The sequence below is a fragment of the Patiria miniata genome, unplaced genomic scaffold (genome assembly GCF_015706575.1).
Source record: "Patiria miniata isolate m_02_andy unplaced genomic scaffold, ASM1570657v1 HiC_scaffold_20, whole genome shotgun sequence".
NCBI classification, from domain to species: Eukaryota; Metazoa; Echinodermata; class Asteroidea; order Valvatida; family Asterinidae; genus Patiria; species Patiria miniata.
In genome coordinates this window covers 18,389,498-18,402,385 of record NW_024037059.1, presented here as the reverse complement: position 1 = coordinate 18,402,385, position 12,888 = coordinate 18,389,498, and the positions used below count along the sequence as shown (strand labels likewise).

Genomic DNA, 12,888 nt, shown 5'->3' with positions numbered 1-12,888 from the left:
GAAGTAGACTTCAGCCCCATTTTTGTGCAAACATTGTAAATTCAAAGGTCATGATTACAATAATGTACAATCCAATCTCTGGGTTTATTGTAACTGCAGTAAGTTACGGAGAGTTGCAAAGTACGAGTACATTTTGTAATTTGTGAGTATCAGCCTCTAATAACCTGCTGATAAGACCGAGGTGAAATAGATTGAGTTTCAAATTGTGTATTAAGTTTCTGATACCATGAAACACACCTTTTTCAAAAGCTTTGAATATTGTACCAGTTCCCAACGTACATAAGCCTGTGTGTGTAATGGTGGTGTTTTGAACAATTAACATTTGGTATCATACATGAAATCATTTGATTGAGAATGGAATAACACTCACCTGTGCAGTGTAGAATGTAAATATGGCTGAAGTTGAAGTGTACACGTGTATGTACATACAATTATACAATGTACATGTAGGTTGCATTTGCCTGTGCACAATCTGCTAGTATTGCATGTTTGAACATCAACTGTACAACTTCATGATCCATGTAGCGTGTTGTATGTAAAGGAGTTTTAGGTCAAAGGCTTGTTTCATTTTGCGATGAGGGGGGGGGGGGGGGGAAGCAGGCATGCTTTGTTTATCACCAAGATGTACATGTACATGTTCTAGTACACAGAAAGTAACCTACCATTAAATGTCGTAATTGAGCAAGGTTTAGGTATTCGAATATGGGAGGGGGAGGTTTTTTTTTGGGGGGGGGGGGGGGAGTGGGGAGTGGGGGGGGGGGGGGAATTAACAAACAACTAACAACTAGGACCAATGTTAGGGAGAACTTAGTTTTTGTAAATTTAATCACTAATATTGTTTAGGGCTTAAGTCCACCTTACTAAACGTTGCCGGTATCTCAAAAGTCATTCTTTCTCATTTTAATTCAGTAACAAAGACACACTGTTTCTTAGGATCATAAAAACTCTTTTATTTCTGAGTAATGATGTAAACCCTCATGCTTTGAAAAGGATTCCCTGCTTTTTAAGCAACTCCATTTCAACATGTTTATCTTGCATGATACCTCAAATTTTCTGCTATATGTGTTTGTTTCAGATACTGGGTCACTAAAGTGTGACAGACATCTCAAAAAATTGAGTACAAAAAAGCAGTAAAATTTCTGTGTTTATTTTAATCTATGATATGTGTAAGAGGCAACTTAAAAGTGTAAAGATAGTTTATCAAGTTCAACCCAAAGGACAGTTTTCATAGTTATTTATTTTCTGAAATTCAAATGTAACGTACGTAACATGGTGTCCTGTTTGTGCTATAAACAACACTTATGTACATACCGGTACCATGTTGGGAGATATTTATTAGACACTAATGTCATAATATCTAACGTACATAACAAAAGACACAACATCCACAAAACATGTAAGACCCTTAAACCACAGAGACTTATGGAATAGGCTAAAAATGAACATTGAAACGAAGATTCTTTACAAATTTATTTTTGCAAGCTAAGTAATCTAAATCTGATGTAAAATGTAGCCTATTTTAAAAATTTCACCTTTTGCTGTGTAACATGTATCAATTGTGTGGACACCAAAGTTCAACCATGCACCTATTCTAAATTTATATTAAGAATAGGTGCATGCGAATTGTTTCAATTTGCTTCACTCTGATTTATGTAGGAGGAATAATGAAATGTTACGTATATAACAGTTGGACACCAAAGTAATCTGTGTTTTCTTAACATGATTTTTTTTGTACATGGAAAGCACATGGAGACAATAAAAAGTTTTTAACAATATGTCCTAACTGCTGATGGTTCACAATCACTCCACTTTCAATCAGGACATGTCTGTTTTCAGTTGTTGTTATGCCCATGTTATTTTTGTAACGTGGGACAGCAAATGTTACAATCGTTACAGTTTTCTTATTTCCTCAATTCTTTCAGAAATTTCAAGTATTTTCCACAGGAACTTCTGGTATTTATAACAAGAACCTTTTATGGAAAAAAAAAATCAGTTGCCACAAAGAAGTAAAATAAATAACAGTTTATCAGGAAATAGAAGAGTTCTAACCCCTTATGTTGCATGTCACATTTTGGTGTCCAATTTTGTGCCCTATTTTCACACTAAATAACTGATAAAATTAAAGTAATTCCCACGTCCAGTGGTCATAAAGTTATCTCCTTTAAATCTCCAATTATGTACGCACATGAGAAAACAATAAAAAGACCAAAAGGGAACAAGAAGGTTATTCAATTTGGATCCAATTTTCTCACCCCAAAATCTCACCAGTATTGTAAATATATACATATTGTTATCCTTGTATGACTTGTGCTATCACTACCACTACTGCTGCCTTATATGGGCAAAGTTGAAGGCTAATCCATATCTTTGTGCCTCTTATTACAAATACTACGATTACGCCTTAAGATATATACACAACTATTACAACTGTCTAGTAGGGATAATCTCCCATGGTAATCCACATCAAGACCCCCAATCCTGTACACCCAAACAAGCTTGACTCAGTACCAGATAACACTTATTAAGGTACTGCACAAGATGTTATTATTATTTATTTCTTTATTCAGATGAAATCAACGACATACATTACATATAACAATATAAAGATTACCCCCCCCCCAAAAGAAATACACCAAACGGTTGATTTTATCAGTGATATCCCAAAAAGCCAATTGCGCAGAGCCTTGTTTCCATTGGGGTCCCATGTTGGCAGTGTTGTCCCCATTGAAGATAAAGTGAAGTGGCAATAACAAGTTATAGTATGGGTTAACATACATGACTTCTGTGCACAAGTACCCCCCTCAACGGTTACAAACAGAGAGTTGGGGACAAACCACAGGGAAGGACATCTGAACGCACTACTGACAGCGCATGTGAAGGCATTACACGGTTAATAATTCAAAATAGAAGTAATCGTGAGTAAATCACACCACATGCTTACCAACCATGGTGCGTACATGTACCTCCCACTGGGGCTTTCAAACATGGCCACAAGGCACCATTAACTGTTCATGCACGGATTCCATAGCTTAAGATAAAATATTCAGAATATCTGAATGTTCAAACTGCATGAACCTCACAGAGAAAGTAAACTCACAGATAATATGACTACAGTTAGTTTAAATTTCTACTCAATTTTCTCCCCAAAGTATCCAACTCCAAGTCATCACACCGAGTTCGTCCCTACCCTCAAAAAGTAGAAAAAAACCTGAAGACAGTAAGAAAACCTATATAAAAGAAAAAAAACAAGTTAAAACAAAGGACTCCGAGAAAAAGCAAACAGCTTCTGTTAGCATCATCTCCATGATTATCTCTCCAACGTCGTACTCTCTGTCCCGAATGGTTCATATTGTTAACAGTTTTCTACATACACTGTATACACTTTCGTTTTCCCTTGTACTTTTTATTTTGTCTGATTTTTGAAGTATTAAGATATGTTGGGTATTGCTCATTAATGAAAGATTTGATTATTATTATTTGCTCATTAATTACTGATTTACATGCCAAAGCTGAAGATATAAAACACAAGAACATGTATAAAGATATGTGATTCCAGAGTATAGAATTGATCAAAATATCATAAGATGAAGAAACAAAATACAAATGTGATTTTGTTGAGAACTTCAGTTCTCAGGCTGTTGTCTTGATGTGCTTGAAATAAATAGCCAATTCAATAGTATTCATCATCTGCATACTTGACCATTTGAAGGTCATAGTGTCCCCCTGCTCCCATCCGGTAATTATCAACCAATCCTGATGACCATTCTACATCGACTAAGCCAACATCGGCGTCATCTAAACATATTACCCTTCCTTCGTCTCGACCATCCTACAACAAAGAAATGAAAACAGAAGTTTATCAAAGTCTGTTACCCTTTGCTGTTTTATTTCCAAAATCTGTAAGTAACGACAGCCTGTGAGTCAATCATACTATATTTGTAACATCAAATGAAAACACTGTGTGCCCTTTGGGGCAATGTACTAGCGATCTCCAAGGAAAAAAAATGACAGGAAACTTAAATTTCTTATAATTTGAGGAAATTTTGTAAACTGTTGCAAGAATTTAGTTTGTTCTACCTGTGGGTTTCTTTGGTAATTAAAGAGTGAGAGACCTCACCTTGCATCTTAATGTCAGTTGACTTTTTTTGCGGATAGAAATGATAGAACAGCACTGCCATGATTGAGATGAACAGATAGATACAAGTCGTGTGTTTTTTCTTTGCTTACTGAGGGGGTACTTGTTTTAATTCAAAACGTTTTTTTGATTAATGACAATCTTCTGCAAGCTAGAGTGCACAATTGCCAAGAAACTGCTATCCCACTTTTCTACAACTATGATAATAAGTCATGATACTCTTAAACATATACACACAAAATTGAATCCTAAAAAAAACCCAGTCTTTTTGAAGGCGTTGCTCACAACATCATTTCCGTCTAGAATGCACCTCTCAAAGTATGTTTTCAGTTACAGAATACATTAGGTAATATACATACAAAGTGAGGAGCTTGCTTTACCTGATTACCGTAGTGCCAATCAGGTCCCCGTATGACCCTAGTGCCAACCTGCAATCTCCTAGCTTGTTCTTGTACTGATACACTCATTCTTGGGCCAAAGCTGAAGATATAAAACACAAGAACATGTATAAAGATATGTGATTCCAGAGTATAGGGCCTATAGACTTTATCTAAATATCATAAGATGAAGAAACAAAATACAAATGTGATTTTGTTGAGAAGTTCAGTTCTCAGGCTGTTGTCTTGATGTGCTTGAAATAAATAGCCAATTCAATAGTATTCATCATCTGCATACTTGACCATTTGAAGATCATAGTGTCCCTTTGCTCCCATCCGGTAACTTTCAACCAATCCTGATGACCATTCTACATCGACATAGCCAAAATCGGCGTCATCTATACATATTACCCTTCCTTCGCCTTGACCATCCTACAACAAAGAAATGAAAACAGAAGTTTATCGAAGTCTGTTACCCTTTGCTGTTTTATTTCCAAAATCTGTAAGTAACAACAGCCTGTGAGTCAATCATACTATATTTGTAACATCAAATGAAAACACTGTGTGCCCTTTGGGGCAATGTACTAGCGATCTCCAAGGAAAAAAAATGACAGGAAACTTAAATTTCTTATAATTTGAGGAAATTTTGTAAACTGTTGCAAGAATTTAGTTTGTTCTACCTGTGGGTTTCTTTGGTAATTAAAGAGTGAGAGACCTCTCCTTGCATCTTAATGTCAGTTGACTTTTTTTGCGGATAGAAATGATAGAACAGCACTGCTATGATTGAGATGAACAGATAGATACAAGTCGTGTGTTTTTTCTTTGCTTACTGAGGGGGTACTTGTTTTAATTCAAAACGTTTTTTTGATTAATGACAATCTTCTGCAAGCTAGAGTGCACAATTGCCAAGAAACTGCTATCCCGCTTTTCTACAACTATGATAATAAGTCATGATACTCTTAAACATATATACACAAAATTGAATCTTAAAAACCCCCAGTCTTTTTGAAGGCGTTTCTAACAACATCATTTCCGTCTAGAATGCGCCTCTCAAAGTTTCAGTTCGATATACGTACAAAGTTAGGAGCTTGCGTTACCTGATTACCGTAGTGCCAATCAGGTCCCCGTATGACCCGAGTGCCAACCTGCAATCTCCTAGCTTGTTCTTGTACTGATACACTCATTCTTGGGCCAAAGCTGAAGATATAAAACACAAGAACATGTATAAAGATATGTGATTCCAGAGTATAGGGCCTATAGACTTTATCTAAATATCATAAGATGAAGAAACAAAATACAAATGTGATTTTGTTGAGAAGTTCAGTTCTCAGGCTGTTGTCTTGATGTGCTTGAAATAAATAGCCAATTCAGTAGTATTCATCATCTGCATACTTGACCATTTGAAGATCATAGTGTCCCTTTGCTCCCATCCGGTAACTTTCAACCAATCCTGATGACCATTCTACATCGACAAAGCCAACATCGGCGTCATCTAAACATATTACCCTTCCTTCGTCTTGACCATCCTACAACAAAGAAATGAAAACAGAAGTTTATCAAAGTCTGTTACCCTTTGCTGTTTTATTTCCAAAATCTGTAAGTAACAACAACCTGTGAGTCAATAATACTATATTTGTAACATCAAATGAAAACACTGTGTGCCCTTTGGGGCAATGTACTAGCGATCTCCAAGGGAAAAAAAATGACAGGAAACTTAAATTTCTTATAATTTGAGGAAATTTTGTAAACTGTTGCAAGAATTTAGTTTGTTCTACCTGTGGGTTTCTTTGTTAATTAAAGAGTGAGAGACCTCAATTTGCAACTTAATGTCAGTTTACATTTTTGTGGATAGAATTGATAGAACAGCACTGTTTATGATTGAGATGAACAAATAAGTACAGCCATGTTTTTGTTGTTGTTGCTTACTGATGAGGGGGTCCTGTAGCTAGTTTAATTCAAGACTTTTTTTTTATTAATGAACATCTTCTGCAAGCTAGAGTGCACACTTGCTAATGAACCGCTATCCCACATTCCTACAACTATGGTAATAAGTCACGATACTCTGAAACATATACAAAAATGGAATCCTAAAAAAAAAACCAGTCCTTTTTAAGGCGTTGCTCACAACTTTATTTCAGTCTAGAATGGGCCTCTCAAAGTATGTTTTCAGTTACAGAATGCAGATATACATACAAAGTGAGGAGCTTGCTTTTTTTTTTTACCTGATTACCGTAGCACCAATCAGGTCCCCGTTTGACCCTAGTGCCAACCTGCAATCTCCTAGCTTGTTCTTGTACTGATACACTCATTCTTGGGGTAAAACCTTTTGATGACCAAAGAAATTGAATTCACAAGGAATAGATATTGGTGATCAGAGTTAATACCTGTTTTTCAAGCATACATTTTATGAAGTTTTCCAAACTCATTCCTTAACTAGAACTACAAAATGTTCTGCCCCATTTCCAAACAATTATAATTCAATCAAAAAATTCTACAAATAACATTTTTAAGAAATGAGACCTTAAATTATTCTATGGACTAACTACAAAAGTAACTTACCAGTGTCGAGTTGTTGCATACCACTGGGAGGACTATTTGAATGCATTGTTGACGATGCCTGATGCTCCCCTGAATATGCTGTGGGTTTGTGCAAATTCAAAATAACTTTAGCCGTGCGCACATGTACTTTGTGCAATGCCCGCATGAATGAGTGCGATTACGTTGGTGTGTTCCATCCAATGGGCTCTCAAATTTGATCACAAAGTGCCCTCTCTTGTTTGCGTGAAGGAGTCCATACCCATTGCACTTCAACAACTGGTCACATTACTTGTGTTTAAAATATTCTAACCCCCTCTTCAAACAATAATCCAATGTATGTAAACAACGTTGAGAAAAACAGTGCTATACCATTTGTAATTGATTAATATTTAGAAAGTCAATAACAGTTCTGCAAATGTTTTTCATTCCCAAAATTTGACAAAAAATTATTGTATGGACTTGGTGCACACCTACCAGGTTATTGTGTAGCTCTGGGAGGAACAGTTGAATACATTGGAGACGACACCTGAGGCCTCCATGGAGATGCTGTGGTTTGTACTAATTCAAAATATAATAAGTCATGCGTACTTTGCACACTGGAGTCCATACCCATTGCACCTCAACATCTGGTCACGTTGCTCGTGTTAAACATTTTCTGCCCCTTTTCCAAACAATTATAATTCAGTGTTTGTAAACAAAGACTGGAGAAACTGTGTTATACTATTTGTAATTGATTAGTATTTGGTTAAAGGTAAAAGTTAAAGGGGCATTACACTCGGAAATTCTTGAAATTTCAATGTTTTGGTTTGATTACTTATTCTGTTTCCAAAGGTCTGGTTGAAAGGAAACCTAATGTCTTACTGTTCCCAAGAAAAGACAAAAAACTCTGGTTGTTTGTATTGGATGTGGCAATTTTGTAGCAATAAGCATACGTATTTCAAGCCGTCTGTATTCAATGAACTGTACACGTTGTGTGTGTGTCACATAATATACACAGCACCAATACACAAATGTTGTTTCTTACATATCCGCAGAATGAGAACTACTGTGTGGCAGGATTCGCAACTAGCACTCAACAGCTCAATTTTTCAGAGTCGAAATTGTGACCCCCCAAAAATTTGTTCTCGCGTGGTTCTCGCAAGAATAACACAGAAATGCCCTGTTTTTAAATGATGGTTGTGTGGACGTTTACATTCTACTTTTAAATGTTTTTTCCAATCAATAATATAATTTCATTTAAAATGCCTTTCGTAGCCCAATTGGGCGCATTCCAATAAAAAAAGGTCTGCCCCTTTTCCAAACAATTATAAATCAGTGTATGTAAACAAAGACTGGAGACACAGTGTTATACTATTTGTAATTGATTAGTATTTAGTAACTGTAGAATAACAATTCTGCAAATGTTTTTATTCCAAAAATTTGACAAAAAATTGTATGGACTTGGTGCACAAGAACCTACCAGGGTATTGTGTAGCTCTGGGAGGAACAGTTGAATAGATTGGAAACGACACCTGATAAGGCCCACATGAAGATGCTGTGGGTTTGTACAAATTCAAAATAAAATACGTCAGGCATACATTGTACAATGCATGCATGGACGAATGCGTGCCAGTGGCGTGTCCCATCCACTAATTGGCTCTCAAATGTGATCACAAAGTGCCTTGTCCTGTTTGTGCACAGAAGTCAATAATAATAATAATAATAAAATAATAACTGGACTTTTAGATCGCCAAATTGCTAAAGGATACAAGGCGCTTATTACCCATTGTACTTCAACAACTGGTCACGTTGCTCGTGTTGAACATTATCTGCCCCTTTTCCAAACAATTAAAATTCAGTGTATGTAAACAAAGACTAGAGAAACAATGTGACCAAACATTACTCTAAGGACCCAGTGCACAGGTACCTACCACCACCAGGGAATACACCAGGGTGGGCTGTAGCTCTGACAGGAACAGTTGAATGCATTGCTGACGATGCCTGATGCTCCTGTGAAGATGCTGTGAGTTTGTGCAAATTCAAAATTAAGTTAGTCGTGCGTACATGTACTTTGTGCAATGCCCGCATAAATGAGTGCGATTAGTCCCATCCGCTGGGCTCTCAAATATGCCATCACAAAGTGCCTTCTCCTGTTTGCGCACCGAGTCAATACCCATTGTACTTCAACATTTGGTCATGCTGCTCGTGTTGTATATCATTGGTGAAGTCTGAATAATTAAACCAAACTTTGCCACCACTGTCAATGAATAAAAAACGAAAACCTTAGACATAGATGATATCATGCCTTCAGTGGTAACTGCAGAACTGTTATGGGCTCCGTGCACAGGTACCCCCTCTACGGTAAGGAAGGGAGAGTTAGGGATGACCACTTGGAGTGACTTTTGAACACATTGAAAACGACGCCTGATGCTTATGCTTTGTGTACATTCAGAGCAAGATAAGTCGTGCATACTTACCTCTATACGTGCACCAACCTACGCGCTCCACACTCTCAAAAGTGGTAAAAAAGTGCCCGCTCTTGTTGACGCATGGAGCCCAATGGGTTTATTGCTGCCATGTGCCCGATAGTCATGTGCATTTTTCTGTCACGGCACTACAGGTTTGTGCTCTAAGTTTTGAAAGAAAGCCTGACCTTATCGGTGCCAGACCAGTGAGTACATGCGACATGTCCTTCCTTGGCTGTCATATAAGTAAGCTACACAGCAGGTGCATTTTTCTACCCTTGATCAGATCTTTCTTTGTGCTAGTGTGCTTCTCTCAGAGTGAAAGTTGGTACTCAAGCAGTTTGAGCACATGATTTTGATTCATATGATTTCATTAACCTTTGGTAGTAAGGTTTTGACCAAAGGTAGTGCATTTCCCAGGAAGAGACTTGATACCAAGATGTTCGCATAAAAAGTAAACGTGGTCTATCTGGCAAGACTTGCATGCTCTCTCATGCACATCTGTGTGCATGCACGTGTACGTGTACATTATTATCTTCAATGAACTTGAATCTTCTATTCTGATTGGTTGATCCATGGCAACAAACCGTGCTATGAGCATTATTCCATGTCGCACAGTCCATATCGCACTCTCCTATGTCGTGCTATTCCAAGATGCAATTGCCATTTCAGCTGCACGCGTGGATAACTGCTAAAAGGTTACTGTAATTATAAGTGTGCTCGTTCCAATGTTACTGTGGGTCAAGTTTGCTTAAAAATACAATACTCATCCTTGTGGAACACGGAAAATGTAATGCGTCTGTGTCCCGCATACCACTCGGCCTTCGGCCTGGTGACATGTGGGACACAGATGCACATGATTCTGTGATCCACTCGCACTTGTGAGACAACTAATAATGTTATATAGCACATGATGTCTTAATAAAGACATCTCTCTTTTACTGTCATTTGCCCTGGTGCTTTGGAAGAAAAGATTTTCTTTGTCTTATTAAATGAAAAGTTGTGTCTAATTAGCAGTATAAAGGTCTTATTAATCATGTAAACCCATGCAATAGTGGTGTACATATGTGTTACCAACATCAACCTTTTAAATTACCTGCTTGATCAGCAGAAATTGTTCCCACGCCAGGTGGACTACCATCCTGAAAGATTGAATAAAAAGCCAGTCATTGTTACCTTTTTAGTGTTACTGTCATATAAATAATATTGCACTTAGTTAATGAGCTTCACCTTTTTTAAGGAATTATTAGTACTGGAGTCAGAGGAGTTGTGTTACAGTTTTTCTTTTCCTGAAATTAACCATGATTTTGTGGAACATTTACAGCTGCTTAAATGTTTTTGTTCCTTGTGCAGTGGCAAATGTTACATGCTGATTTTTGCCTACCTGATTTCCCCATGTCAAGTCCTTTTCTCCAACCGCTCTTATCATATTTATCATGTTTGCTTGGTTCGAACTCCCTCTCCACAGCATCTCTGATAAAGAGAGAACATTTGAACACTTTAAATTAACGTATCCCTCTTAATTCTAATATTGGGCATTATCCTCCATTGCTAAGCACTTCTGTGTGATTTTAACTCAAGCCATTAAAATAGCAATGTGCTGTTGGGGAAATAAAGGAGTTCTAGCGCCCCAGTTACTGGTTCTACTTTACTTTTTTAGTTGTATATTAGTCCGACATATATTTGTGCATTTTTGTGTGAGGGTATCTTGTGATATCCTATGTCTTATTCTATGATATTTGAAAGATTGTGTACAAAACTGTGATGAAAAAGAGAATTCCTACCAAGATCTGTCTGACTGATGTCTTCACATTGTTGTAAATCTTCAAACGTAAGGCCTTGCACTGGTGCTAGTGTTTCTTGATCTGCTGCGTCTTGTAAGTTTTGAAGAAGGTTCGGTTGCAGTTTTAAAAGATCAAAATTATTGGCCTGATCCATCACAGATTTCACTGTCGCTAATGTTTTTTCTGCCTTTTCAATATTTTCTTTACAGCATTCTAGAACTTGGTCAAAGCATGCATCCTTTTTGTGGCAAACCTTAGTGACTTTTTCTTTCAGCAAGCGTTCATTCTCACGAATTTTGTCAACTGCGTCATCTGCATTTTTAGTAATGCGATCATTCATCTCCACTGTCATATTGTTGTGGTCCAACTTTGAATTTAGAGCTTTTTTTTTTGCCTCCTCAAACTTATTAATACATTGTTTGGCCTCTGTGATGTGTTCAGTCACTTTTTCTTTGCATGAGGCAACTGCAGCAGAAATATCAATGAATTTATGGTCTGGTGCTTTATGATCAAGAGCAGTGCATACAGCACATATCAGTGTCTCACAAGTCTCACAGAAGAAGAGATCCTGGGAAGAATGATTTGGGCATTTAGGAACCTCATTCCAAAGGCGACTTTGGTAAGGTGCCTTTCCTGAGCGCAGGTCTTCAATTGATGCCGTCTCGTGATTCCTGGTTTTCTTGCTTCGTTTGTGGGCATTGTGACAGAAGTCACAGAAATATTCCCTGCACTCCAAACACCTTACAATTGCCTCTTCTTCTTCACACACCTCGCAAATGATATTTGATCTTTGACTTTTGACCATCTCTTCCTGTTGATTGACCTCGTCCACCAGAGCCATCAAGGAAAAATTGTTGAGAATTCCAGCAATTCCTGCATCTGATAAAGCCATTTTCTGCCTGCAGATTGGGCAGGTAATCTCTCCCTGCTGAGGATGACCTTCCATCATTATTTCCAGGCATCTTTGGCAGAAGCTGTGCAAGCAATTCAGAATCTTGGGGTTTGTGAATCGAGAGAAGCAAATTGGACACTCAAGGTGTCCCTGGCTGATCTTCTCCAAAACACCCGCAACACTGACTTCACTTATACCTGCCATATTTATCCTGAAATAAGAAGATATAATAAAAAATACAGTTTTATCATCAACAAAACTACAACTGTAACACAACAATTTTGATATATTTTGGTTACAATTTCGTTGTATGGAATAACATTGCAAGTAGGAGCTAGCTTAACTCTAACCCCCAAGGCCTTCTGGCTAGGATGCAACCATAATTCTGCAAAATCCTCCAAATGCCACTATAAAAAAAATGGATCCAGCCTCAATCCTTCCAAATCATACTTTTTTTGAATTTAGTCGCTGGAGGGTGACCACTGTCTGAATTCTTCGAAATCCTCCTTGAATCACTTTATGGTTTGAGGCTGTGCGAATGCAGTGAGGATTATGAGAAAAATGCAGGGATGATTTAAGACTGACCATGCAAGATGGCCTGCTGGCTTGACAAAATGCATCCTCAGCAATCAACCGATACATCGATTCAACCTCAATCCTCCTGAATCCTCCAAAACTGCCCAAAGGATTATGGAGGATTGGGTTCGGGTTATAAGTA

At 37.5% G+C, this 12,888-nt stretch overlaps 1 protein-coding gene across 1 annotated transcript; it reads right to left on the bottom strand.

The window, feature by feature from the left end:
• Positions 1-3,670: 3,670 nt before the first annotated feature.
• LOC119727889 (E3 ubiquitin-protein ligase TRIM56-like) lies at positions 3,671-12,518 on the bottom strand. The gene is made up of 7 exons (XM_038199965.1): positions 11,279-12,518; positions 6,735-6,835; positions 5,905-6,038; positions 5,610-5,709; positions 4,811-4,944; positions 4,516-4,615; positions 3,671-3,829 (listed from the first exon to the last, which is right to left on the bottom strand). Exons 1-7 carry the CDS (start codon positions 12,372-12,374, stop codon positions 3,671-3,673), a joined length of 1,824 nt encoding a protein of 607 aa, XP_038055893.1. The 5' UTR covers positions 12,375-12,518.
• Positions 12,519-12,888: the final 370 nt, after the last annotated feature.

Coding starts and splice junctions, on each gene's coding strand:
- LOC119727889 (XM_038199965.1), bottom strand. CDS start 12,374: ATGGCAGGTATAAGTGAAGTCAGTGTTGCGGGTGTTTTGGAGAAGATC. Junction 6,836..11,278: donor CATCAGTCAGACAGATCTTG/GTAGGAATTCTC, acceptor GGTCATCAAAAG/GTTTTACCCCAAGAATGAGT. Junction 4,945..5,609: donor ATTGGCACTACGGTAATCAG/GTAACGCAAGCT, acceptor TCTTTGTTGTAG/GATGGTCAAGGCGAAGGAAG.